Source organism: Macaca fascicularis, chromosome 19, assembly GCF_037993035.2.
Source record: "Macaca fascicularis isolate 582-1 chromosome 19, T2T-MFA8v1.1".
Taxonomy (NCBI): Eukaryota; Metazoa; Chordata; class Mammalia; order Primates; family Cercopithecidae; genus Macaca; species Macaca fascicularis.
In genome coordinates, this window is record NC_088393.1 from 14,441,990 (window position 1) to 14,453,661 (window position 11,672).

Below are 11,672 nucleotides of genomic sequence, written 5' to 3' on the forward strand. Positions count from 1 at the left end.
GTAATTCTGGAAAGATACTCAGGAAATTAAGAGCTGTGGTTATTCATGGGAGAAAGGGGAGGAACTGAAACTTGGAAGGCAGATCCTGCTTCATAAACCTTATATGCTTTGCTTTTTGAAGTGTGTAAATGTATTAACTATTCAAAAAGAAATTAAATAGTTTGGAGAAGCCGAGGGCAGTGATACAGACCTCTAATCCCAGCTATTTGGGAGGCTGAGGTGAGAAGATCACTTTAGGAAAGGAAACTAAGACCAGCCTGGCAACACAGTGAGACTCCAGTCTCCTCGAAACAAACAAACAAACAAACAAACAAAGAGTATTTATTTATTTATTTATTGCTGGGCACAGTGGCTCACGTCTGTAATCCCAGCACTTTGGGAGGCCGAGGAAGGCAGATCACTTGAGGCCAGAAGTTTGAGACCACCGTGGCCAACATGGTGAAATGCTATCTCTAATAAAAATATAAAAATTAGCCGGGAGGGGTGGCGGTTGCCTGTAGTTTCAGCTACTCAGGAGGCTGAGGCAGGAGAATCACTTGAATCCAGGAGGCGGAGGTTGCAGTGCACCGAGATGGTGCCACTGCATTCCAGCCTGGGCAAAAGAGTGAGACTCCATCTCTCTCTCTCTATATATAAAATATATATAGATAAAATATTATATATTATATTATATATAAATAGATATTTATATATTATTTATATTATATATTATAATATATAAATAGATAAACTATATATAATATATAATATATATTTATATATAAAATATATATTAATTTATATTACATAAATATGTTATGTTAATTAATCATATTCTATTAATATAAAATATATTAATTAATTTACACATACATATACATCTGTATACAATATATTAATATAGTATAAAAATGTTACATTATGTCCTAGGCTATATTTATATGTGCTATGTTTATATTATATAAATATAATAATATAGTCTAAAATTATGTTACATTATGCTATATATTTATATTTTATATATGTAACATAATATATAATGTATATATTACATATATATTTTTTTTTTTAACATATCCCCAGAGATAGTCAAGAAATATATAGCTATATTATACATTATATAACATTTATATTGCATATTATAATACATTATAATATATAATATAATATAGTACAATATAGGATATAATATATAAATATATAATATAATATAATATATAATTATATATAATATATTATCTATAATATAATATAAAATTATTTCTAATACATAATATAAAATTATATATAATATAAAATATATACTATAGTATATATACTATATTATATAAACTGTATATAATATGTAATAAATTATATATATTCTAATTTATTATAAATTATATATAATTTATATTTATAATTTATTATATATAGTATATTATATATCTGACATGTAATTATATAATATATTATATATATTACATATATATACAGTCTGTGTCTTCGAAGCTTGCTTTTTTTTTTTTTTTTTTTTTTTTGAGACGGAGTCTTGCTTTGTCGCCCAGGCTGGGGTGCAGTGGCCGGATCTCAGCTCACTGCAAGCTCCACCTCCCGGGTTTATGCCATTCTCCTGCCTCAGCCTCCTGAGTAGCTGGGACTACAGGCGCCCGCCACCTCGCCCGGCTAGTTTTTTGTATTTTTTAGTAGAGATGGGGTTTCACCGTGTTAGCCAGGATGGTCTCGATCTCCTGACCTCGTGATCCACCCGTCTCAGCCTCCCAAAGTGCTGGGATTACAGGCTTGAGCCACCGCGCCCGGCCCGAAGCTTGCTTTTTTAAAAGGACACCCATAATTGGATTTAGGGCCTACCCAGATAATCCAGGATGAGCTCATCTTAATATAATATAATACATTATATTATAATTTATAAATATATATTATAATAATTTTATTTTTATTTTTTTTTTTTTTTGAGACGGAGTCTCGCTCTGTCGCCCAGGCTGGAGTGCAGTGGCCGGATCTCAGCTCACTGCAAGCTCCGCCTCCCGGGTTTATGCCATTCTCCTGCCTCAGCCTCCCGAGTAGCTGGGACTACAGGCGCCCGCCACTTCGCCCGACTAGTTTTTTGTATTTTTAGTAAAGATGGGGTTTCACCGTATAGCCAGGATGGTCTCGATCTCCTGACCTCGTGATCCGCCCGTCTCGGCCTCCCAAAGTGCTGGGATTACAGACTTGAGCCACCGCGCCTGGCCAATAATTTTATAAATTTATAAATATATATATATATAATTTGGAAATAGGGGCTTTATTTAGAATTGGTAAAATTGGGTTGCATTTTTATAGTGCACAAAATCATCATGACACCCATATTCCTAGCAGATGCCATTTGCCGTTCTGACTATATTCATTTCACTGCAGCTGCTGTAACCAATGTCCACAAACCAGGTGGCTTACACCAATGATCATTTATTCCCTCGCAGTTCTGGAGGTCAGGAGTCTGAAACACAGGTGTCACAGGGTCGCTCCCCCTCTGAGGGCTCTAGCGAGGATCTCTCCTTGCCTCTTCCAGCTTCTGGGGGCTCCAGGCCTTCCTTGGCTTCCTCAATGGCATTAACCCAATTTCTGCCTCTGTCTTCACATGAAGTTTCCTCTTTCATCTGTGTCTTCACTTCAACTCTTTTTTTTTTTTTTTTTTTGAGACGGAGTCTCACTCTGTCGCCCAGGCTGGAGTGCAGTGGCGCATCTCCACTCACTGCAAGCTCCGCCTCCCGGGTTCACGCCATTCTCCTGCCTCAGCCTCCAGAGTAGCTGGGACCACAGGCGCCCGCCACCACACTCGGCTAATTTTTTTTGTATTTTTAGTAGAGATGGGTTTTTGCCGCGTTAGCCAGGATGGTCTCGATATCCTGACCTGGTGATCCACCCGCCTCAGCCTCCTAAAGTGCTGGGATTACAGGCGTGAGCCACCGCGCTTGACTTCAAAGACATTTTTCTAGTAAGATCACATTTATAGATCCTGGTGTTTAGGATGTGGACATAGATTTCTGCAGATCACCATGTACACACTACACCGACTGAGTGCTGTACAGAATGCTTACGACTCTGTAGAATTTCACCAAAGTCCCCAGAGCCTTGTGAAGCAGGTATACTTATCATCTCCATCTTCACAGTGAACTCAGAGAGGTATGGGGTCTTACCCAAGGACACACAGAAACAGAGATTTGAACCTAGCTATGTTGCCCCCAAAACTCTGATTCTATGTGAGACACCAAAGAGGCTTCTGGGCTGGGTGCAGCGGCTCACGCCAGCACTTTGGGAGGCTGAGGTGGGCAGATCACTTGAGGTCAAGAGTTCGAGGCCAGCCTGGCCAACATAGCAAAATCCCGTCTCTACTAAAAATACAAAAATTAACCAGATAGGGTGACCCACACCTGCAATCCTAGCTACTCGAGAGGCTGAGGCACATGAATATCTTGAACCCTAGAGACAGAGGCTGCGGTGAGCCGAGATCACTCTGTTGCACTCCAGTCTGAGCGACAGAGTGAGACCCTGTGTCAAAAAAAAAAAAAAGACTTCTGGTTTGAGGCCCATCAGTTAAGTCAGGCAGGCAAGCAGCAGATATTTCCTGAATGCTTATTCTCCCCAGTCCCCAGGCCAGGCACTGGGGGCGCAGGAGAGAAGGGCAAGAGGGTACCTCCCTACAGGAGGTTCCTGGAGAAGAGGCAGAGGGGAAGAGAGTATTATTCATCAGCCCTTTAGAAGCAGTACAATCAGAGGTGACCTCTGCCTCCAGAATGTTGTCCTTGGCCCATGACATCCACAGCAGGCAACTGGGGCCAGGAGTTTGTGACAGAGAAAAGGACAAAGAGATGAAGTTCTAATCCAAAGGGAATGTGTCCAGTAGAAATAACATTTAAACAGCACTTACTTCATGCTGGAGATTGTTGTAAAAATTTGACTCACTCATTAAATCTTTCCCATTTTGCAAGTGAGGAAACCAAGCCACAGAGAGGTTAAGTGACTTGGCCAAGGTCACACAGCAGGAAAGAGGCAGAGGTGGATTTTGAAGCCAGGCTCACCCCGCTTACCAGAGCCCTTGTTTTTGCTGTGTTTTAAAGTCGAGGTGAAATTAACATTAACATAGCTGTGGCTGGTGGCTCACACCTGTAGTTCCAGCACTTTGGGAGGCCAAAGGGGGAGGATCACTTGAGTTCAGGAGTTCCAGATCAGCCTGGGCAACGTAGTGAGGCCTCATGTCTCTTCTTTTTTTTTTTTTTGTTTGAGACAGAGTCTCGCTCTGTCGCCCAGGATGGAGTGCAGTGGCGCGATCTCCGCTCACTGCAAGCTCCGCCTCCCGGGTTCACGCCATTCTCCTGCCTCAGCCTCCCAAGTAGCTGGGACTACAGGCACCCGCCACCGTGCCCGGCTACGTTTTTTGTATTTTTAGTAGAGACGGGGTTTCACCATGTTAGCCAGGATGGTCTCGATCTTCTGACCTTGTGATCCGCCTGCCTCAGCCTCCCAAAGTGCTAGGATTACAGGCGTGAGCCACCACGCCCAGCCCTCATCTCTTTAAAAAAGAAAAGACCGGGCACAGTGGTTCATACTTGTAATCCCAGCACTTTGGGAGGCTGAGGCGGGTGGATCACTTGAGGTCAGGAGTTAAGAGACCAGCCTGGCCAACATGGTGAAACCCCATCTCTACTAAAAATGCAAAATTTAGCCAGGCATGGTAGCAGATGCCTGTAATCCCAGCTACTCGCGAGGCTGAGGCGGGAGCAGCGACTGAACCTGGGAGGCGGAGGTTGTAGTGAGCCGAGATAGATTGTACCACTGCACGCCAGCCTGGGTGACAGAGTGAGACTCCATCTTGAAAAAAAAAAAAAAAAAAAGAAAAGAAATTGACATAACATAGAATCAAACATGTTAAATTGCACAATTCAATAGCATTTAGTACATTCACGGTGTTGTGCAACCGTCATCTCTAGTGCCAAAACATTTTCATCACTCCTAAGAAGTTTCATACCCAGTAAGCAGTGGCTCCCCCGTTCCCTATCTCCCCAGCCCCTGGCAACCAGTAATGTACCTTTTGTCTCTGGATTTGCCTGGTCTGGGCATTTCATATAAGTAGAGTCATGCACTATGTAACCTTTTGTGCCTGGCTTCTCTCACTCAGCATTATGTTTTCGAGGTTCTTCCACATCATGGCATGGAGTAGTGCTTCCTCTTATTTATTTTATTTATTTATTTATTTATTTTTGAGACAGAATCTTGTTCTGGCCTCCAGGCCGAAGTTCAGTGGCGCAATCTCGGGTCATTGCAACATCTGCCTCCTGAGTTCAAGCGATTCTCGTGCCTCAGCCTCCCGAGTAGCTGGGACTACAGGTATGCGCCACCACACCTGGCTAATTTGTGTATTTTTTGGTAGAGATGGGGTTTCACCGTGTTGGCCAGACTGGTCTCGAACTCCTGGCCTCAAGTGATCCACCCGCCTCTGCCTCCCAAAGTGCTGGGATTACAGGTGTGAGCCACAGTGCCCGGCCTCCTTCCTTTCTATGTCTCAATAATGTTCTATTGTATGGATGGAACATGTTGTGTTTTTTCATCTGTGGGTGGACATTTGGATTGCTTCCACCTTTTGGCTCTTGTGAATAATACTGTTATGAACATTATATGTATACAGTATTAAAATTGTTTATTTTATTTTATTAATTTTTGAAAACAGAGTCTCTGCCGCCCAGGCTGGAGTACAGTGGCGCAATATCGGTTCACTGCAACCTCCACCTCCCGGGTTCAAGCAATTCTCCTGCCTCAGCTTCCGAAGTAGCTGGGACTACAGTCATGTGCTACCATGCCTGGCTAATTTTTGTATTTTTGTCAGAGACTGGATTTTACACCACAGTGGACAGGCTGGTCTGAAACTCCTGAACTCAAGTGATCCGCCTGCCTTGGCCTCCCAAAATGCTGGGATTACAGGCATGAGCCACCGTGCCCGGCCTCAATTTTTTTTTTTTTTTTTTTTTTTTGAGACAAGGTTTTGCTCGTTTGTACAGGCTGGAGTGCAGTGATGCAATCTCAGCTCATGGCAGCCTTGAACATTTAAGCAAAAGTGATGCTCCCACCCCAGCCTCCTGAGTAGCTGGGACGACAGACGTGTGCCACCACACCCGGCTAATTTTTAAATTATTTGTAGAGGTGGGGTTTTACCATGTTGCCCAGGCTGGTCTGGAACTCTTGGGCTCAAGCGATACTCCTGCCTTGGGTGCTCAAAGTTCTGGAATTACAGGCGTGAGCCACCATTGCCAGCCTCTCAATATGTATATATATATATATATAATTTTTATTTGATGATTATTATTATGATTATTATTTTTTGAGACAGAGTCTCACTCTGTCGCCCACACTGGCACACAGTGGCTCAATCTTGGCTCACTGTAGACTGTGCCTCCTGGGTTCAAGTGATTCTCCTGCCTCAGACTCCCGAGTAACTGGGATTACAGGCATGCGCCACCACGCCTGGCTTTTTTTGTATTTTTAGTAGAGATAGGGTTTCTCCATGTTGGCCGGGCGTGTTGGCGGGTGCCTGTAGTCCCAGCTGCTCGGGAGGCTGAGGCAGGAGAATGGCATGAACCCGGGAGGCAGAGCTTGCAGTGAGCGGAGATCGCGCCACTGCACTCCATCCTGGGCGACAGAGCGAGACTCTGTCTCCGGAAAAAAAAAAAAAAAAAATTAGCTGGGTGTGGTGGTGCGTGCCTGTAGTCTCAGCTACTCAGGAAGCTGAGGCAGGAGAATCGCTTGAACCTGGGAGGCAGAAGTTGCAGTGAGCTGAGATTACACCATTGCACTCCAGCCTGGTGACTGAGGAAGACTTCATCTCAAAACAAACAAACAAACAAACAACAACAACAACAAACGTGATACACTTCAATCATCCCGAAACCATCCCCCCAACGCTCCATCCATGGAAAAATTGTCTTCCATGAAACCGGTTTCTGGTGTCAAAAATGTTGGCATCTGCTGCCTCAGGACACCCTTCTGTGTCTCTGTTTCCTCATTTGTAATATGGGAATTGTCTTAGTCCTAAATTGATAACCCCATGCTCCTAAAAGTGTGGTTTCGGCTAGGTGTGATGGCTCACGCCTGTAATCCCAACACTTTGGGAGGCCGAGGCAGGCGGATCACGAGGTCAGGAGATAGAGACCATCCTGGCTAACACGGTGAAACCCCGTCTGTACTAAAAATACAAAAAATTAGCCGGGTGTGGTGGCGGGCGCCTGTAGTCCCACCTACTTGGGAGGCCGAGGCAGGAGAATGGCATGAACCCAGGAGGTGGAGCTTGCAGTGAGCCGAGATCGCGCCACTGCACTCCAGCCTGGGCGACAGAGCGAGACTCCATCTCAAAAAATAAAATAAAAATAAATAAATAAACAAATAAAATGCTTAGAGCAGTGTGCCTGGCCCCATAGCGCATACTGCACGGGCATTCATTGTTATTATTATCTTTGAAGAGGTCCAGGACCCTAATGTTGTGGGGGTCTGGTTGCATCCTCTTGCCCTGCCTGTTGGGATTATTCATTTCTGGTCTCTGCAGGATGGAGACCTTCTCGCCTTTCTGTCGATGATGACAATGAGCTGGGCCACGTCACCCTGTCCCTGGCGAAAGGTTATCACTTCACTGGGGACATGAGAAAGGTCGGGTTGCTGAGGCCGTGCCTGTCTCCCCTCTGCCGGAGAAGATAAGGGAGGCACTCAGCTTTCTTCAGGCAGAGTGTGGGGGAGCCACGATGTATAAATGGGGGGCCAAGAGGCAGCGGAGACACTGGCCCACTCGCACGTCCAAGGCATCTCTGTCCAGCATGGCCAGGTACACGCTGCTGCTGCTCCTGGCGGCGTGGGTGCTGACGGGGGAGCTGTGGCCGGGGACTGAAGCCCGGGCAGCGCCTTACGGAGTGAAGCTTTGCGGGCGAGAATTCATCCGAGCAGTCATCTTCACCTGCGGGGGATCCCGGTGGAGACGATCGGACATCCTGGCCCACGAGACTATGGGTGAGGCTGGGGAGAGAGTGGATGTAGGAGGGGAACGGGTGGCTGGATGGGTCCCAGGAGCTAAGGACAGAGATGAGAGGAGGTTGCTGGAGGAGGAGGGTCCTTGCCCTGCCACATTCAGCCAGGGACACCTGCCCAGCCTTGACACAAGGGCTCAGGAGTTAGCAGAGCTGCAGAGCTGGGATGGGGGGTTGCAAGCCATCCCTGGTGGCTGGAAGTCCGAGCACAGGTTACTCTTTTCTGAGCAGCTGCTATGTGTCCTGTGCAAAGCAAAGCTGCTGCTTGTATGCTCCGGAGGTGGGGGCTGGGAGAGCGCCATTGGCAAAGACAACACCAAAGTGGTTTCCAACCCTTTCCAGGAGATAAATGTGAAGGGTGTGATATACACATAGCCAGATTTTGTCACCTAATGCGTGACCTCTCTCCAGCAAGCTGGTTTCTCCTCCCGTCTCTGTCTTTTTTTTTGAGATGTGGTCTCACTCCATTGCCCAGGCTTGAAGGCAGTGGCCCAATCACTGCTCACTGCAGCCTTGACCTCCCAGGCTCAAGCGATCCTCCTGCCTCAGCCTCCAGAGTAGTTGAGACCACAGGCAACTGACACCACGCCTGGCTAGTTTTAATTTTTTTTTTTTTTTTTTTTGTAGAAACAGGGTCTCACTATGTTGCCTAGGCTGGTCTCGAACTCCTGGGCTCAAGTGATCCTCCTGAGATTGGAGTCTCTGAGTGGCTTTATCTTCAAATGGGAGACACAGTTCCTGAACCTTGCAGGATTAAGTGGTGTGATTAAGTCAAAAGAGATTAGGGCAGAGTCTAAGCAGGGCAGCGGCACAGTCTGGGATCTATCAGGAGAGTCGGAGGGAACAGAAGACCTAGCTTCATGAGGGGCAGGGGCCTGGGAAATAGATATTCATGTTGGTGAGAAGGAGGATAGGTATGAGCGTGGACCTAGAAGACACACCACTTGGATTCAGATAGTAACTCTACAACGTAATAGTTGTGTGTTCGTATGCTAATCTTTTTGTTTGTTTGTTTGTTTTTGAGACAGAGTCTCGCTCTGTCGCCCAGGCTGGAGTGCAGCGGCATGATCTCCGCTCACTGCAAACTCCGCCTCCTGGGTTCAGGCCATTCTCCTGCCTCAGCCTCCCGAGTAGCTGGGACTGCAGGCACCTGCAACCACGCCCGGCTAATTTTTTTTATTTTTTTTTTTAGTAGAGATGGGGTTTCACCATGTTAGCCAGGAGGGTCTCGATTTCCTGACCTCATGATCCACCCGCCTTGGCCTCCCAAAATGCTGGGATTACAGGCGTGAGCCACTGTGCCCGGCTTTTTTTTTTTTTTTTTTTTTGAGACAGAGTCTCATTCTGTTGCCCAGGCTGGAGTGCAGTGGTGCAATCTCGGCTTACCGTAACCTCCATCTCCTGGGTTCAAGTGATTCTTGTGCCTCAGCCTCCCAAGTAGCTGGGATTACAGGTGTGTGCCACCATACCCCGCTAATCTTTTTATTTTTAGTAGAGACAGGGTTTCACCATGTTGGCCAGGCTGGTCTCAAACTCCTGACCTCAGGTGATTCACCCTCCTCAGCCTCCCAAAGTGCTGGGATTACAGACATGAGCCACTGCGCCTGGCCATGCAAATTCTTTACTGAGTCCTGCCTCGGTGGTCTCCTCTGGAAAATAGGGGTGCTAACTGCACCCACCTCAACTGGTTGTCACTCAGAAGAATAAAGAAGTTAACCTGCTAAAGCACTTAAACGTTGTTTGACACACAGTAAGTGATCAATAAATTATTATTATTATTTTAGAGACAGGGTCTTGCCCTGTTGCCCAGGCTAGAGTGCAGTGGTATGATCACAGCTCACTGCAGCCTCAACCTCTTGGGCTCAAGCAATTCTCCTGCCTCAGCCTCCTGAGTAGCTGGGACTACAGGCTTGTGCCACCATCTCTAACTTATGCCACCATGTCTAACTTATTATTATTTGTAGAAACAGGGTAGTGCTGTGTTGCCCAGGCTGTTCTTGAACTCCTGGTTCTAGTGATCCTCCTGCATGGGCTCCTGGAAGTTCTGGGATTACAGGTATGAGCCACCATGCCTGAACTAAATAATCATTTTTGAGTGCTCATCATGTCCCAGACATTGTTCTAAGTTTTTTTTTTTTTTAATGGATATTAACTCCTCTACTCCTTATAAAACTTGAGAAGGTTGGAATAATTATTTTTTTCCACTTTGCAGAAAAGAACATTGAGGCTCCAATAAGTAAATTTACTTGCTCACGATTACAGCTTGGAGGGGCTGGATTCATGCTCAGTCAGCCCAGCTCCCAAATGTACCAGGTCCTCAATTAATAATAAAGAGTAAGGGAAAATAAATGACAGGGCTGGGTGCAGTGGCTCACTCCCGTAATCCCAGCACTTTGGGTGGCTGAGGTGGGCAGATCACTTGAGGCCAGGAGTTTGAGACCAGCCTGGCCAATATGGTGAACCCCGTCTCTACTAAAAATACAAAAATCAGCCAGGCCTGGTGGCAGACCCCTGTAATCCCAGCTACTCTCCCACCTACTCTGGCAGAGCCAGAATTTGAACCCAGGACCGGGTGGAATCAAAACTCTGAACTATGTCTGTGAACTATGTCTATAACTGTTGTCACAAGATCAGAGCTAGACCGTCCAGGAGCCAGGACTGTGGGTGCAGCGGCAGCTGAGCCCTGAGCACTAACTCTGTTCATCTTTTGCAGGAGATACCTTCCCGGAGGCAGATGCTGATGGAGACAGTCTGGCAGGCCAGCTGGATGAGGCCATGGGGTCCAGCAAGTGGCTGGCCCTGACCAAGTCACCCCAGGCCTTTTATGGGGGGCGACCCAGCTGGCAAGGAACCCCCCAGACTCTTCGGGGCAGCCGAGATGTCCTGGCTGGCCTTTCCAGCAGCTGCTGCAAATGGGGGTGTAGCAAAAGTGAAATCAGTAGCCTTTGCTAGTTCGAGGGCTAGGCAGCTGTGGGCACCAGTACCAATGCCCCAGTCCTGCCATCCACTTAACCAGTGTCTGGCTGGGCACCTGTCTTTCGAGCCTCACATATTCATTCATTCGTCTGCAAGTCACAGAGTCCAGGCACTGTGGGCTCAGGCACAGTCCCCCGACACCACCTAACCAACCCTGCCTTTTGACCAGCCTATCATGACCCTGTCCCCTGAGCAAGCTGTGCCCCTGCCTGGACAAGTGGGGACCCCTGATCCTGACCTCTTACCTCTCCCCAACCCTAACTATGCGTTTGCCTGTGACTGCACTGCCACAACTGGGTCCCTATTCTACCCAGACAGGCCACACAGTGACCCCTGCCCCCTGCCCAGTCCAAACTGTGGCCAGCTCAAATTAAGCCTCTGTCTTAGTCCAGCCTTTGCACGCAAGCTTCCTTTTCCCTGCTTTCCATCCCCTCTCCTCCAACTCCCCTGACAAAGTTCCAAGGCTGTGGACCCCAGAGAAGGTGGCAGGTGGCCCCCGTAGGAGAGCTCTGGGCACATTAGAATCTTCCCAAACTCCAATAATAAAAATTCCAAGACTGGCAGACAGTGTGTGTGTGTGTGTGTGTGTGTGTGTGTGTGTGTGCGCGCGCGCGCGCGGTTGTTGGGCGTAGGACAGGTTTCAGGGATGCGCGGTACGCGGTACCCTCCCTC

General features: G+C 46.9%; 1 protein-coding gene across 1 annotated transcript; it reads left to right on the forward strand.

Annotated features, from left to right (window-relative positions):
• The first annotated feature begins 7,779 nt into the window (after positions 1-7,779).
• On the forward strand, positions 7,780-11,563 carry RLN3 (relaxin 3). Its single transcript, XM_005588220.5, has 2 exons — positions 7,780-8,007; positions 10,738-11,563. Exons 1-2 carry the CDS (start codon positions 7,818-7,820, stop codon positions 10,974-10,976), a joined length of 429 nt encoding a protein of 142 aa, XP_005588277.3. The 5' UTR covers positions 7,780-7,817; the 3' UTR covers positions 10,977-11,563.
• The last annotated feature ends 109 nt before the right edge of the window (positions 11,564-11,672 follow it).

Bases quoted from the DNA above. Each gene is read 5' to 3' on its own strand.
- RLN3 (XM_005588220.5), top strand. From the start codon at position 7,818: ATGGCCAGGTACACGCTGCTGCTGCTCCTGGCGGCGTGGGTGCTGACG. The intron at 8,008-10,737 runs GTGAGGCTGGGG...CATCTTTTGCAG, and splicing joins CCTGGCCCACGAGACTATGG to GAGATACCTTCCCGGAGGCA.